Here is a 16,836-nt window from a genome sequence, read left to right as displayed (position 1 = left end):
ACCATGTGAATTCTGCAGTTCACACGGGTTGGCTCTGGCCATAGCTTTTACCTGCTGAGCTCTTCCCACTGTGTACTACCCTATGATGGCCTCACCTTGCAGCAACCCTGCCCTGGCTTCCTGAGCACTGGGGCTACTGACATGCACTGCCACACCCAGCATCTGTTCTATCCTTTGTCTCCAAAGCCTATGTTCACTTGCTGGGTGGGCCTCACGGATTCAGAAATCTGCAGAACCTGTGCCTTTCTGGGAATCATTTGTCACTGCCTCTTTGTCTCTAATACTCCAAAGCCCAGACTGGCTGCTGCAGCTGTGGCTTCACAGGTTGGCCTTCCAAGAATGGGAGTCCCAGCCCTTGGCTACCCCCTAGCCTCTCCCTTTTCCTGTTTTGATGCCGGCTCAGCCAGGCCCGGAGACAAGGGCATGATGTCTTAATCCTGGCTGAAGCTGAGATGGACTAGTGCCCACTGACTCTCCTGTCATGTGCCCCACATGGCCCACACTCCAGTATGAGGCCTACCACAAGCCCCCTCCAAGTCTCCCTGTACTTCTTCCATTGACTGCAGGTGGGGTGGAGACATGGGTTGGTAGCCAGCTCTGGACTTGCTTCTGGCTGATGGTGGGACACTCATAAATTAGGGGCATCAGGGTGTCGGAAATGGGTCTATGGAATGTCTGGGTGGGTAAGCCATCAATTCTTAGGGATGACGATGTGGGGACAAGGTGGGTGGGACACCTATGGCTTCCCTGGGACAGGCAGGGAATAAATTCAGGGCACCAAGGTCTCTCGGCATCCTGGGACCCGCTTATCACAATGGCTGCAGGAAGACTTCGGATCATGTTTCTGCTGTTCCTGTCCTTGCACCTGGGCCTTGGCTGGGTCCTTGATCTTCAAGAGGCTCCTGTGGCAGATGAGCTCTCATCTGGGAAGATGTCAGAGACTGGAGGGACCTGGAAGCCCCATCAGGGTAAGAATTCCTGGGGGCCTCCTGACTTTCCAGTTCCTTCTCTCAAAGCCCTCACTTTGCCTCACAGTCCTATTCTACCTTGCACCAGGTAAACACCAAGCCCGCTTTCCAAGAGCTTTGGCTGGTTCATGCCGGCTGTGGAGCCTGACCCTACCAGTGGCTGAGCTGGGCCTGGGCTACGCCTCAGAGGAGAAGGTCATCTTCCGATACTGTGCTGGCAGCTGTCCCCAAGAGGCCAGTACCCAGCACAGTCTAGTATTGGCCCGGCTTCGAGGGCAGGGTCGAGCCCATGGCCGACCCTGTTGCCAGCCCACCAGCTATGCTGATGTGACCTTCCTCGACAACCATCACCATTGGCAGCAGCTGCCCCAGCTCTCAGCCGCAGCTTGTGGCTGTGGTGGCTGAGGCTAGCCTGGTGTCTCAGAATCACAAGCATGAGGCAGCCTTTGAAAGGCTCAGGTGACTTTATTAGAAACTTGCTTAGGTGAAGATAAAAAGGGAAAGGACCTGGGTGTGGGCTTTTTTTTTGTTTGTTTGTTTGTGTTGTTCTTTTTTGTTTATCAGTAGTGAATGCAATAAACAATATTCTCAAGGCCTTAAGAGTGTGTGTGATGGGTGCACCCTAGCAGCCACCAAGCTATGTAAATCCTGAGACCTTGATCTCTTAAGGGCCCCAGCCCTGGCAGATGGTAATTTGAAGATTCCCATGATATCATTTTCCCTACTTTATTCACAAGTCCAGAGGCTATGTGGAGAGGTTAGCAGGCTGGAGGTAGCTCTTCTGGCCTTCCTGGTCCCATTCCCTCTGGGAGGGAGCGGCAGATCACTGAGATGCGTCGGCCCCGGGGGACCCGATGCTCCCCAAAAAATGATTCTTCATCTCTAAGGATCTCGTGGGAGAAGTCATATCGGGCAGAACCCCTGCAAGAAGAAAGGCTGAGTGGGTGGAGGGAAGTTGTCCCTTCAGCATTTCTATACTTTTTCTGGGTGGTGGTGGCAGTGACTTCCACTGCTGTGAGAGTAGAAACGAGCTGTTAGAAACACTTGGCCTCATTTGGGGGCTCTAGGCTGGGTCGTACCTTAGGATATAGAGAGAGCCTGGCTCCAGCAACAGTTCCAACCACTGCTCAGGCTTCTGTGTATGCACCAGCTTCATGACACTTGGAGACAACAGGGAAAGGCCAGCGATGGTAGATCCACAGAACTGGAAAAGGGGTATAGTGTATGTCTGGGGTGAGGCTCAGTTCTGCCCTCCTGCCCACTGACAACCTGGTTAGGAGTTTTGAGGGACCGCCTTCTGCCTACCTTGACACTGTCAACGTGAGGCTTGATGTAGCCCTGATGCTCTAGGTCCAACACATGGACCGAGGATAGCAGGGTCTGGTCAGGACCAAAGGCAGCCGCCCGGACCCGCTGCAGGATGGCCTGGCTTGCATCAGACCAGCAGGATTTCTCTGTCTCCCTGAAGCCATGGATGGCCTGTACAGAGAGCTCAAGTCATAACTGGAACTACCAAGACAAGAAATGAGGGGCATAGTACAGGGCAGGCAGATTTTCCAGCTTTAGCTCACAAATATAGCCTTTAAACTGGCTCAGCAAGGTTTCAACCACGCATTTGGTCTTCACGTTTTGATTCCCAGTGGTCCCTAGTGCTGGCCACCCCAATATTCAGATCTTGGTCTTCAGTCTCAATCTTTCAAGTTCCTAGTGAAACTCCCAAATGCTGGCATTTCCAGTGTGCTTGCTTTCTGTTCCTAACCTTGTCATCAAGCTCCTCGATTCCAGAACCTTATGTCTGAAGTGGCATCCTTGTCCTCATTACCCATTCCTCGGTGTCCTCCAAAGCCCTGCCTTCTGAACCCAGGCCCAGCCCCACACCACAGCGATTTGCCCCCGCTGTAATACTGCACTGCTCTACTCCCCATGAGCTCAACGTTGCGGGTTCACCTTCTCCAGCTCTGGTCCCTTCCCCTGCTCTAAGTAACATTCCAACCCCCCAGCTGCAGGCCTGCCCCTGGACTCTGGCATCAAGTTCCATAGGGCGTCTTGATCGACTGTCACTCTCGAGTTGCCCATCACCCGCCAAGTCCCACACCAGACAAGTTGGTCGCACACAGCAGTTGAAGGCCCGTGTCACTTGGTCTCACCCGAACTTACACGGGGCCTTGCCCAAAACACACCGTCCCCACAACCTGGAGGATCCTGCCTAGGCCCCGGCTCCTCAGCTCTTCACTCCGCCCCCTCCCCCGAAGACCCCGCCCTCTCATGTCCCAGTGGGCGTCCCCATAGCTCGCCTCTCCGCCCACTCACCGCGTCCCAGTGGTCATACTCGTAGCGCCGGCGCCGCAGCTGGGGTTCCAGTTCGCGTGTCAGCGTGTCCTCCTCCTCCCGGCTCAGGAAGCCTGGATGCACTACAGCCTCATCACGCAGGCGGCTCAGCACGGCAGAATCCGAGCCGCGCACCCAACTGCACCCAGAAAGCAACCGCATCGCCAGCCTCCCACTGCCCGCCATCTTCCAGGATTGACCGCACAAGGCTGAGCCACACCCCCCACAAGCCATTGCCTGGCATGCACCACGCCCACCAGCGATTGGTTCTCCGGTTCGCTGCCCCTCCCGCAAGCATGCACTCACATCCTATTAGCTATGCTCTAAATTAGTCTACTGCTGGTCCCACCTCTCCGCCCTGAGCAAGGTCTCAAATAGTCTTAAAGTTCCAGAGGTGCAGAACAAGGGCGAAACGGAAGCTCGGGGTCACGTAGGGGCAAAGCTAAGGTTAGAAGTTCAACCAACCTAGCACAAGCCTATCGCCTGTCAAACAGCAAGCACATCCTGGTGGAGAAAGGGTAATTCCAAGGTCAGCCCTTGAGTTTGAGGCTAGTCTGAATTACAGATATTGTCCACAAAAATAAGACAAATTGAGGTGGGGACCTCAAATACTGAGTTAAACTTAAAAAGAGAAAAAGAAGTCGACTTCCTTCCACACCATGCTAATAAACGGCCTAGGAAACTGGCTCAGCACTTTGAACTGGCTTTGGTTTGACCCACAGAATTCCCAAAACACAGTGCAAGCTGGAAAAAAAAAAAAAAAACGACTCCTGCACTTGTGATCCTGATTTCCACAAGGTCATGTAGCACCTACACCCTTACACTAGTCCAACTCCCCTTTTTAGCTACAATTTACATATCCAATCCTCTGCTTCCATTTTTAGTAAAACTCCATTAAAACTTCCTGGCATTCTCTCTGGCTTCAGTTGGCTTTTTAAGGTGACTTTGCCACCAGTGCCAGGTCTCATGGGTCTGAGGATGAATCCAAAATTGGTGGTAATCCAAGATGGTGGTGGCTCACAACCATCTGTAATGAGATCCGATGCCCTCTTCTGGTGTGTCTGAAGACACACAGCAGTGTACTCACATACATGAAATAAATAAATCTTAAGAAAACAAAAAAACCTCTTAAGTTCAGCACTCACAGGGAGGCTCCAGGAGACCCAATACCTTCTTCTGGGGAAACTGCACTCACATGCACAAACCCACACATAATCAAAAATAAATGCATAAAACCATCTTTCTACCTGCTGACTTTGGGGTAGTCTGTGGCTTAAGTCGGCTGACAGCCTGGTGTGGCAGCACACACCTTTAATCCTAGCACTCAGGAGGCAGAGCCTGAGTCTGAGGCTAGGTTGGTTTAGAGCTAGTTCCAGGACAGCCAGGGTTTGCTGACTGAAGAAGTGGTTTGTCACGGTGAGAGAGGCCTGCTGTTTGGAGAAGCAATGGAAGGTGCTTCAGACATGGGACAAAGACCACAAAGATTTAATTTAAAATCACAGTGTCTTAGGCAGGCTGCCCCGCTTTGAGGGTAACCTCAATCCACATCTCCTCCAGGGGTCGTTCTTGGGCCCAGTAGAGGAAGTGTAGCAGTCCTAAGTCTGGCCCTTAGGTGCCTGCTGGGGCAGGAGGATCCATCGGTGCTGTGGCAGTCTCCTTCTGTACCAGTTCTGGTTCATCCTCTCCATCCTGAGGTGGGTGGACCAAGACCTTGTCCAAGATGCCAAACTCTTGGGCCTCCATGGGGCTCATGTAGCGGTCCCTCTCCATGGCTGACTCTGGGGAAAGCAGTATATGTGGGTAAGAGGAGAGACCTGAGAATATTTTCCCAATTCCTAGGTTGAAGCCCCTATCAGCCATGGGATGATTTATGGTTTGCGAGGGACTCCTACCATGGAATTTACGCCCTTACAAAAGAAAGAAAGCCACATGGGAGGCAAAAGCAGAAGGGCTACAAACCAAGACCATGTCTTAAAAGAAAAAGAGAGAGGAGTTCTGTTGGTTGAGCACTTTCCTAACCCACACAGAGCCCAGGTTTCTCACCTAGGACTGAAATTACAGGAAACCAAAGGTGTAGAAGCCATTAGCATCAGGAATTGATAGCAACACGGAAACATCACCTTCAGGCACTGGCTATTCCTGACTTTCCTGCTTCCAGGACTGAGATACACATTCCTAGCATTTTAGCTTCCAGACCATGATGTTTTGTTCCAGCTCCCTGAGTTATGTAAGGCACATGCTTATTCTGATAATTCTTCCCCGTGGGGCTTGGGAACTTCTGTGTGACTCAGTCTCCCCAGTAGTAAAATTTTTGTTTTATTTCAGACTGGATTACATGTAGCCCAGGCTGGCACCAAAGGGATGCCCTTCAACTCCTGAGTCTCCTGTCTGCGCTTGCCAAATGCTGGGATGTTGTGGTCTGCATCACAACAACACATTGGCTTAATTTTTACTGACTACTCAAATACAATCAGGTCCCAGGACCCACATGGTAGAAGAGAATCACCCCATGAACATGTCCCCTGACCTCCAGACATCATGGCATTCACTGGTACATCCACACATCAATAAAAGGCAACTAGAAAAAGGTCACGTGGTATTATGTGGTGAATCTTAGACTGAACATATGTGACCAGCAACAAGATATATCAAATAATGGCATGTGGGACAGCAAGATGGCTTGGTGAGAAGAAGGGCTTGCCACAGAGTCTAATGACCTTGAGTTCAATCACCTCACTTCACAAGGTGTCAATAGAGAACAGACGTTTACAAACTGTCCTCTGACTTCCACACATCACTCTGGCAGACACATGCTTCCCAATTCAACTATTTAAAAAAATGAAATGTCACAGGCACCAGGGAAGTGGCCCTTGCTACTTTCTCCCCATCAAAACAACCTCTGTAGCACCAGCCAGCTAAGCCAGCTTCTGTGACTGAGACTGAAACCCGAAACATTCTCTAGGTCAGTTTATAACTCATGATTCTCTCTCTACCTCCCAGCACTGGGATGATAGGTGCCAGCACACCCAGCTTGCAAAGTTGATCCACAGGGCTCAGAACTGGGGATTTTAACCGAAGGGAATTCTGCCCAGTATGCTAGGAACTTTTGTTTTTATGATGCTGGGGACAGAGAACCCATATCAGGCCAGGAATGTTGCCCCAACACTGGAGAGTTGGCTCAGAGAGGACCTAGATATGAGGTCCCCACTGTGTCTCACAGCTGTCTGTAACTTCAATGGGATTCTACACCCTCTTCTCACCTCCACAGGCACTTATACACACACAACCACTTACAGACATACAGGCTGGAAAAATAGCCATACACATATAATAATAAGAAAAAAAAAAAAAAAGAGGGCTGGAGAGATAGCTCAGTGGTTAAGAGCACTGACTGCTCTTCCAGAGGTCCTGAATTCAATTCCCAGCAACCACATGGTGGCTCACAACCATCTGTAATGAGATCTGATGCCCTCTTCTGACCTGTAGTATATACATCATAAATAAATCTTAGAGAAAGAAGTAATGAAACTAAGAAAGGAAGGAAGGAAGGAAGGAAGGAAGGAAGGAAGAACAAAAATAAATGAATCAGAAGGGGGGGGGGGATGTATCCTTAAGGTTCACCTGTAGTGTTCACTGGGGAACTTCAGACTGGGGCTTCATGCCCAACCTTGCTCCCAGCCCCTCACTGGGAAAGGGCTTATTCTAGGCAGGAGCTCTGCCATACCCACAGTGCCCCAAGCTTTTGGCTAATAGCATTGGACGGGGCCACAGACAAAGAGCATTGTGGGTCAGGGATAGGTGATCACACTATAGTCATCTGGTTTTGACTGTCTAGGTGAGGAAGCCCTGCTTGGGACAGTACTGATGTGCCCATGTGTGCTGTGAGGCTGTGTGCTCACCGATCACCTGCAGGCTCTGTTTGGTGTGTTTGGCATAGATGTTGTACAGCTGCTTTTTCAGCTTCATGATCTCCTCTGCCTGGATGGCGATGTCTGTGGCTTGGCCCTGAGGAGCAGTAAGTTGAGGAAGAAGATGAAGCCCAGAGCTGGAGGAGCCTCTCATGAAACACTAGTGAGGGAACCCTGTGTGTCAGACCTCTTTTTCCCACTCATCTATTTTTTAATTTATTTTATTTTAGCTTTTGACAGTGTCTCTTTACATAACTCTAGCTCTCCAGAAACTCACTATGAAGTCCAGGCTGGCTTGAAACTCAGAGATCAGCCAGTCTCTGCCTCTGCTGCCTGAGTACTGGGATTAAAGGCGGGCATTGGAGATGGAACCCAGGGCCTTGACTCTGCTTGGCCAGCATTCCACTCCTGAAGAGCACTTCCCCTGCCATGAGAACACTTATCTCACAACAGTGGCAGCAGATCTCAGAGGGTTAGAGGCCAGCCTGGTCTACATAGCTGAACTACAGCACAGCTGAAGGCTGCCCGATGCAACTCTGTCAAAACAAACAAAAGCAGCAGCGCTCCCACTCCGGTTCCCACTAGCCGTCCCTGAGAACGTGCACTCACCCTGGCTCCTCCAGAGGGCTGGTGGATCATGATTCTGGAATTGGGCAGTGAGTGACGCATGCCTGGGCTGCCAGCAGCGAGGAGCAGGGAGCCCATGCTGGCAGCCTGTCCAACGCACCACGTGCAGATGGGGTTCAGAATATATTGCATTGTGTCGTAGATGGCCAGGCCTGCAGTCACCACACCACCTGTAGGTAGTGGAGCAGGTAAGGACCCAGGGGGATCTCACCCCAGTGCCCTTCCAGCAAGCCACAAGGGCAAATGTTAGCAGGAGGGGTGAAAGAATCAAGAGGTAACAAGGAGGGTCCTTCCTTCAGTTAGCTACGGTCAGACGTCAGACGTGTACACGTGATAACACACAGAATTAAAGGTGTCAAAAGGCTGTTAGCCCCTCCCACTTGTGTATTAACATATAAACTAGATATTCCCACTCTTTGAGGCACACGCCCGGTATAAATCAGAGGTGAGCATTCTCACTGTCCACATGGAGCTTTGATGAGAAGACAGTTAAGTTCCTGCCAGCCACATGCCCAATCATTGAGACTGTCCATCCTGGAGCTGCATTATCTGGTGCTCACCACCAAGCCTAACACACCGAATTCAATTCCCAGGACCTACACGATGGGGGGAACAGCCCACATGGTATGGTGGTTCACATCTGCCATCTCAGCTGAGCCCCTAAGATGGGAAGGCTGCGGAGAATCCGGGCTACAGAGTAACACTCTGTCTCACAGGCTCTTTTTCTTTTTTTAATCTGGCTACTCTCAAGGCTAGGGAGACTGCTCAGTTGGTAAAATGCTTGTTCCACAAGTACGTGGACCCAAGTTCAGATCCCCAGCCCCCACAAAGTAGACATGGCAGCACATGCCCAAAGCTGGGGAGGTGGGAGACAGAAGGATCTTTAGGCTCACTGACCAGCTAGGCTGGCCTACTTAGAAAGTTCCAAGTCACAAGTCAGTGAGAGACCATCTTGAAATGACTTTAATTAATCTTTTTTTTTTTTTTTTTTTTTTTGCTGAGACAGGGTTTCTCTGTGTAGCCCTGGCTGTCCTGAAACTCAGTATGTAAACTAGACTGTCTTCAAATTTAGAGATCTACCTGTTTTCCCGAATACTGAGATTAAGGCATTCACCACAGCCACACACTAAAAATTCCTAAATTTCTTGTTTTTTTGAGATAGGGTTTCCCTGATATAGCTCTGGCTATCTTAGAACTCACTATGGAGACCACCCGGGCCTCAAACTAAGAGATCCACTTGCCTCTGCCTTCTAAATGCAGGAATTCAATGTGTGCACTACCATACTCTGAGCAATTTTAAATCTTAGATTCTGCAGAAGGCTGCACCTCTTCCCCAGATCCCCACAACCAGGCTGGCCTGGCTTACCTGGGCTGTTGATATACATATGAATGGGTTTCTTGTTGCTTTCAGACTGTAAGAACAACAGCTGGGCAATGACCAGACTGGCCACACTGTCATCAATCTGCAGGTGGGGAGAGCAGAGGTATCCTCAGGTTGAAGGTGGGATGGAGCTTAAGGAGCTGAGGCCCTGGAAACCAGGAATTTCCAGCATAGGAAGAGATGGGTTAGGAAGCCCCAGATAGTGGAAGACCTTAAGCTGAGGACAAGGCTGGAATAGAGGGCTCTCCTAGCAGGCACAAGGCTCTGGGTTTAAGCACTGCCCAAACCTGGTGTGGCTTAGGCACCCTGATCCCAGCCTCAAATGTCCTGTCAGCTACATAGAGAGTTCAAGGCCAGCCTGGGACCCTGTCTCAGAAGACGACATAATAAAACGAAACAAAAAAACAGCTGACAACAGCAGACTATGGTAATAATGCACATTTTACACCCCAAATTTGGGACGCTAAGGCAGGACGACTACAAAGCAAGAATTTTGCTCAAAAAAAAGTTTAAGGTCAGGGCCTAGCTAGGGCCTAGGAGGTCACCAAATGAGGGGCTTGACAACGGAGAAATGTTGGGCAGCAAGGTGTCCCCGGAAAGGACTGGGGTTGCTCACCGGGCCCATGACGCACACGATGCGTTCCCGCAACAGTCTCGAGTATATGTCATAAGCGCGCTCGCCTCGACCCTTGGTGGGAAAAGAAGAGGTGAAAGGTCAGCGACCCTTGCACACCGACCGACTACAAGCCTCCGCGCCACGTCCCCATCAGGTCCCCGTACCGTCTGTTCCACCACTATTGGGATGAGCGGGAAAGCTCGCGTCGTAGTTCCATGCAGGCTCCTCCGCAGGGGTGAGCCGCTCCCAGCAGTCCATGGCGGGGAGAAAGGCACCGCGAGGCGAGACAAGAGAGCGCAATATCCACCCGCAGCAACCCGGGCCTCCCCCAGCAGCACTCTGGGCCACATGCCGCCAAGCGCCCCGGTTTGGCTTCCGGAACTACAACACCCGGCGTGCTTTGCGAGAGTCGCTAGCGCGTCCACTTCTGAGAACGGAATAGGCGGAGCCGAAGAAGGCGGGGGTAAGTCTGTGGGTAGGGTCCTCGATGGTAGGCGTTCGAATAAATAAAGAAAGCCCGCGTCTCTGTCCCATGAAGGCTCTCGGATGAGGCTGGGCTGTCCCCGGTGCCCACACTGGAAGAAGCTCACGGAGGGATGAGAAGAGGCCTAGGCAAGACACCTGCCCGCCACCATCACTCCCGCACCAGTCCTCAGGTCCACCTGCCGCCCTGTAACCAATCGGTCTTCCAGGACTACAATTCCCAGCTGCCTTGCGCACGTGACTCTCACGTATAGGCTCGCTAGAGAAAGGGGGCGGGCGCTGTCTCGGGGACCGGAATCGCTGAGGGATTTATTGAACAATGTAGCTTACAGAATTGTGAACACTGAGATGGAGGAGGCCTGGATCTTGACACCTGTATTAGTTGTCAGAGGATGCCTAGCTTTCTTTTTTTTTAATTAATTTTATAAAATATAGCTCACAAAATTTGTTACATAATAATATATGATGAATACACAATTTTTTTCTTTTTCTTTCTTTTTTTTTTTCCTAAGAAGGACTGAGGCTTCCACATTTTGGCCTTCCTTCTTTTTGAGCTTCATATGGTCTGAAAGTTGTTTCTTGGGATTTAGAGCTTTCTAGGGCTAGTGTCCAATTATCAGTGACTGCATATCATGTGTGTTCTTTTGTGACTGGGTTACATCACTCAGGATGTTATTCATTAGTTCCATCCATTTGCCTAGGAATTTCCTAAAGTCATTGTTTCTAATACCTGAGTAGTACTCCATTGTGTGGTGCCCAGCTTTCTAAAAACGTTCCTTTCTTCTCATTCCAAGCGAAATTTGGGCGGTAGGTTGACAGTTCCATGTGCACGGTCCTATACCTTGAGAAATACTGTTCCTGCCATCTTGATCTGTGGCCAGAAGACCAAGATCCCTGGAGCTTCCTCCACCGCCATACCTGCCTTTCCTGTGCCCATCTTGCTTCCTTTCTCAGCAGCTGGAGGCCCTTGGAAGAGGTGAGACTGAGCCATCGAAGCTTTGACATCATGGCTCTCTGTCAGTCACCTCTGCACTCATCTTCTTTGTCATCTTTGCAACTCTAGCAGCTACATTTTCTCCCTTCTGCCCTGTGCTAGGCTCCTTTACAACACACCTATAATCAGGCTGAGACATCTTGCTTTGCACCACCCCAGCACATTCTGGAACTTTCTCAATTAATTGTGACCTGACATAAGCATTACTTAAAGTAGTTGCTATATTCCCTGAGGAAGATGCACTTGCATAACTAGAGGCTTGTGCCTTTAAATTGCATAAAGGCCAGAAATGAACTCAGAAGCCAGAGATGTTTCTTCACAGAGCTCTCCAAACAACACAGGCTCTTGCCATTACTCTTGGTTGCCCTCCATAATCAGATGACAAGACTCACTTTGGTTACAGGACATGCAGAAACCAAACTGGAATTGACATGGAGATTTCCTCCCTGCTGATTCAATTTCATAGTACCAGAAGGTGACATTCGGTCTGCTGAGGAGAAACGGCTTCAGTGGTGCACTGATGGTGTGGGCTGCTCTGCAGGAGGGACTGACTATAGCCCACACTCAGAGGTTACACACCAAGGACAAAAGCTTGCCTTTCATTGCTTTGCTGAATGGCTGTGCTGTGAAACTGTCTTCGGAATATTGGTTTATACCCACAGATTGCTCCTCTGGGCCCTCGTCAAAGACACGTCACTTTGCAGTAGGAATCTGGGAATTCAGAGGCTCACAAGTCAGAATGCAGAGAAAGAACTGGATTCAAGTGCTTGCCCTAAGAGGGACAAGAGCTGTGAAAGGCTGTCTAATGGATGTGACATGGCCATTACACTTGTGACCTCACAGCAGCAATGGCTGCCTGGACAAGAGCAGTGTCCCAACAGGCAGCAGTTCCTGGACTTTGTGGGTTACAGAAAAAGGGCATGAAGGTGGGAGGAAGCTGTGCCAGGAGTGTTAGGGAGAAATAGCAATGGATCTGAGTAAATATTTTGCATAAATGTTTGAAATTTATAAGAATAAAACATAAAAATAAAGAAGTAGGCCAGATGTGGTAGTGCACACCTTTAAACCCAGCACTCAGGGAAATCCTGCCTTGAAAAACCAAGGTGTGGTCCAGGCTGTCCTGGCTTCAAGCTCAGAGATCTGCCTGCCTCTGCCTCTCAAATACTATGATTAAAAAGTATGTACCACCACACCTGACTTTATAGTGTACATCTTTAACTGAGACAAGAGGATCTTGTCTCTGACATCAGCCTGGTCCATATTGGGAGTCCCAGAGCCACCAGGGCTACATAGACCATATATAAAAACAAAAACAAGCAAATAAACAAAAACATAACAACTTTTTGTTGATTTTGAAGGTTTCTTGTTCATCTTAATTGTGGGTTTGTGGATGTGCTAGTGCTGCAGGGGCCAGGAGAGGGCATCAGATCTCCTGGAGCTGAGGTTACAGAAGGTTGTGAGCTGCCTGATGCCCACATCCACATTCTGGAAGCCAAACCCAGGTCTAAAGGAGAATAGCAAGCACTCTGAGCCTCTCATTCTGTGTGCTCAGATTAGCCTGGCATTCATGGCCATCCACCTGCTTCAGCCTCAGAACTACTGAGATTGTGGGTATGCAGCTCCAAGCCAGGCTCACTGCAAAAAGTCTTTGTCCGGCAATTGGATCTTTCTAGAAAGTAGTGACTATCTTTTCCTTAAAATCTATTCGACCAAGCTGAAGTTCTGGGGGGTGGAGTCTGCTTTCTGTTCTTCAAAGAATTGCACAATTTCCTCATTTGGTGATTTTTGTCTATTTGGGACAGGGTCTCCTTTAGCACAGGCTGACCTGGAACTTACTATGTTGCCAAGGCTAGCCTTTAATTCCAGAGCCTCTTCTTGGGGGTTGGGCAGACAGACATGAGCCACCACAGCCTTTTCTTTGAATCTAGTATTTAAGCTAATTAAGCTCATAACAGTGTAGTTCACACAGAGAACACTCGGGGAGAGATGTAATAAACCCTGAGGAGTACAGGCCAAGGCTATTGAGACAAGATTACGATCTACAGATGTCAATAGTGCCAACTCACTGGTTTTGAAAGCAGAGTTATGTAACATGGCACTAGTGGAGCATTGGCTCACCCTTGTCTTGTGGGAATCAGTTCTCTGGGCAAGACAGCCACCACTGCTGTGAAGGTCTCAGACTGTCATCCCAGCACTCAGGAGGTGGAAACAGGGGGACCAGGAGTTCAGGGCCTTAGCTACTTGGTTTGAGGTTGGCCGGGACAATAAGATACTAAGAAGCAGAAAAAAGGAGAAAGGAAGAAAGAAAGTTGCCTGAACGTTTCCCTGGGAGATGTGAAAAATGTCACTTACCTTGGACAACACACCTGGCAACCTTCCCACCCTGGTCCACATTGGTGAGCAGTGAGTTTACTGGGTTAGTTAAAGGAGCATGTCAGAAGCATCATCCAACATCTTCCAAAACTTGGTAGGTAGAGCCCCACCACCACACACACTTTGATTTTTGATCTCTGATGCTCCTGAGACCACATTCACGGTTTCAGACCAACAATGGTCAGAATGTTCTGCAGCTGCAGCAGTGCAGGGGTGGGGAGGCTGTGGCAGCCTCAGACGGGTTATGTCCCTCTCCATCCCCTTTTATTAAAGGGCTCCTCTCTCTTCTGACACAGGTTCTTTGTAGCACAGGCTGTCCTAGAACTCGTTCTGTAGACCAGACTGACCGAAAACTCAGAGACCCACCTCTGAGTTCTGGGTTTAGAGTCATGCGGAGGCACACGCAGCTTTACAGGTATCTCTTTGGTTGGTTTTTAAGCCTTTTTTGAGACAGGGTCTGTTGTAGCTCAGGCTGGCCTGCTACTGGCTACATAGCCAAGGATGACCTTATAGTGCTGCATTGTCAGATGTGTGTTACTACACTGTGTTCCATTACCGTCTAGGGTGAATCAAATTTGTGAGTTACTTGGAGGAGATGTGGGCAAGAGGCCTCAGTGTAAACCTGAGGACCCAAGTTCAATCCCTGGTACCCACAGGTGGAAGAAACCCGATTCTCTTGAGCTGTCCTTTGACCTCTCACATGCACATAATAAATAAGTAAATGTAAGGGATTGAAAAGGAAGGAAGAGAGCCTATGCAGCTCGGGACATGGGCACAGCAGGGCTCCTCACTCTGTGTAGCTGAGGATGACCTTGAATTCCTGATCCTCCTGCCTCCATCTGCAGAGCATTGGATCAGGTGTGTACCGACATGCCTGGAACTAGTTGGGATTTCTGGCAGATGGTCAAGTTCAAAGGTCCTGGGTGTGTTGGACTGATTACAATAGAACTGCTGCGTTATGAGGGAACCAAATGGCTGTTCTGGAAGAAGACTAGGAAACTGAAGCCACACTGAGCAAGCAGCTCACAACTGCCTGTAACTCCAGCAGATCAGATACCCCTTCTGGCCTCTGAGGGTGATACATTCATGAGCACATACAAAGACACATGTACACATGTAATAGTTTTAAGAACCCATTTTTTTTCAGATAAATTTAAAAAAGAGAAGGGCTTATTGGGCCTGCTGGCATAGCCTGTCATTCCAGCATTTCGAAAGTGGAGACAAGAAGACAGGGAACTCAAGAACATCTCCGAAACCTAAGTACCTGCCCTGTTCTGATTTAAGCTCTAACATCCACATGGACGCAGGGCTCAGTGCCTGCACACACAAGTACACAAACACACACAGAGATACACACAGATACACACACACACACACACACACACACACACACTCCCTAAAGCACTAGGGAGGCAGAGGCAGAAGGATTCCTGGGCTCTGTGCGACCCTGCCATCAGGTTCAGTGACAGACCCTGCCTCAGAAAGCATGGTGGAAAGGCTGGAAAAGGGTCTTGGTTCACAGCCCTTGCACATCATCTTGAGAACAAAGCTCAGATCCCAACACTGACAAAGCAAGCCAGGTATACCCCAAAACACCAGTCACACTAGCTCTGAGCATGAAGAGACAGGGTTACTGGGGACTGCTCGGGGCAGTGAGACATCAGCCCCAGCTTCTGGAAGACACACGGCTGTAAAGGGCTGGGAAGAGAAGGATGGAAGAAATTACGGATGCTCCCTTCTGGCCTACAGCACACTCATAGGGTAATAAATGAATGGCTTTAACATATGACTCCTGAAATGAAAGTGCTCAAGCCAATTCTGAAAGCCATGTAAAGGAGGGAGGAGAGAACTCACTGCACACAGATGCCCTCTGACCTCCAGATGTGTCCTGCAGACACACACACACACACACACACACACACACAGTTAGAAGAGAAACACGCTTTTAATTCCAGCACTTGGGAGGCAGAGGCAGGCAGGTCTCTGAATTTGAAAAGCAAAGAAAATAAGAGGGGCATTGTGAGCAGACAGGCTCAGAGGGACAAGAGGTGAAGATTATCAGACACTGACACATATACTTATATCTATTCATACACATATGCACACAAATGCACAGTACACATGCATGCACATGCATACATATATGTGTAGTTGTGTAACATACATATACATAAATACACATACACATGCACATGCATGCATACATGTATACATGCATATACATATGTGCACACATGTGCATAGGTGTATACCATACATTACATACATGTATACACACATATATACATATACATGTGTACACCCATATATACACACATATGCATATGATGCATTTGTATATATATATATATATATATATACAGCTCTATATACATATGCACACATATATCTATACACACATACATATACACATGTGCATATGCACACATATTCATATATACACATGCATATACATACATATATACATATATAATATACATATGTATACATACATATCCATACATGTACTCATTAATTATTCACAAATGTATATTTAGATACATACATGTGTTTCTATATGTGCACTTATATACATATACACATATATACACATACATATATACACACACATAAAATATATGTACATATATAAAAAAGCATCACATATATTTGCAAATGTGCATGTATATATATATATACACATACAGGCATATATATATATATACATATATAAACACACATACACATAAATATGATTTTTCAGTACTGGGATGGCCTTTACACTTGCCACAGATCTACATCCTCAGTTCTATTTTTGTTTTTTGTTTTGTTGAGGCAGGTCTCACTATGTAGTCCAGGCTGAAACTGTCTATGTAGCTCAGGATGTCTTGAAACTCACAAATTAAATGTGGATGTCACCATGCATGGTTAAGATTTTATTTTGTTATTGTATTTTTTAATTTATTTAAATTAACCAATTTGTTTATTTTTCGAGACAGGGTTTCTCTGTGTAGCCCTGGTTGTCCTGGAATTTGCTCTGTAGACCAGGCTGGCCTGGAACTCATAGAGACCTGCCCGCCTCTGCCTCCAGAGTGATAGGATTAAAGGTGTGTGTGCCACCACCACCAGACTTCCCCTTTTTTTTTGAGACAAGGCCTCACTATGCAGCACAGACCAAT

At 48.5% G+C, this 16,836-nt stretch overlaps 3 protein-coding genes across 3 annotated transcripts; 1 reads left to right on the top strand and 2 right to left on the bottom strand.

Annotated features, from left to right (window-relative positions):
- Positions 1-658: 658 nt before the first annotated feature.
- PSPN (persephin) lies at positions 659-1,376 on the top strand (the record flags this gene model as incomplete). Its single annotated transcript, XM_080917002.1, has 2 exons — positions 659-968; positions 1,057-1,376. 2 exons carry the CDS (start codon positions 659-661, stop codon positions 1,371-1,373), a joined length of 627 nt encoding a protein of 208 aa, XP_080773128.1. The 3' UTR covers positions 1,374-1,376.
- A 58-nt stretch (positions 1,377-1,434) lies between these two features.
- ALKBH7 (alkB homolog 7) lies at positions 1,435-3,483 on the bottom strand. Its single transcript, XM_080917001.1, has 4 exons — positions 3,279-3,483; positions 2,274-2,447; positions 2,048-2,172; positions 1,435-1,889 (listed from the first exon to the last, which is right to left on the bottom strand). The coding sequence occupies exons 1-4, from the start codon at positions 3,480-3,482 to the stop codon at positions 1,727-1,729; spliced, it is 666 nt and encodes a 221-aa protein (XP_080773127.1). The 5' UTR covers position 3,483; the 3' UTR covers positions 1,435-1,726.
- A 1,275-nt stretch (positions 3,484-4,758) lies between these two features.
- CLPP (caseinolytic mitochondrial matrix peptidase proteolytic subunit) lies at positions 4,759-10,565 on the bottom strand. The gene is made up of 6 exons (XM_080917192.1): positions 9,993-10,565; positions 9,829-9,900; positions 9,198-9,294; positions 7,814-8,001; positions 7,196-7,301; positions 4,759-5,074 (listed from the first exon to the last, which is right to left on the bottom strand). Exons 1-6 carry the CDS (start codon positions 10,176-10,178, stop codon positions 4,905-4,907), a joined length of 819 nt encoding a protein of 272 aa, XP_080773318.1. The 5' UTR covers positions 10,179-10,565; the 3' UTR covers positions 4,759-4,904.
- Positions 10,566-16,836: the final 6,271 nt, after the last annotated feature.

The sequence above is a fragment of the Micromys minutus genome (genome assembly GCF_963924665.1).
Source record: "Micromys minutus genome assembly, chromosome: 5".
Classification (NCBI taxonomy): domain Eukaryota; kingdom Metazoa; phylum Chordata; class Mammalia; order Rodentia; family Muridae; genus Micromys; species Micromys minutus.
The sequence above is the reverse complement of the archived record's forward strand: the minus strand, read 5'-3'. Positions and strand labels throughout refer to the sequence as shown.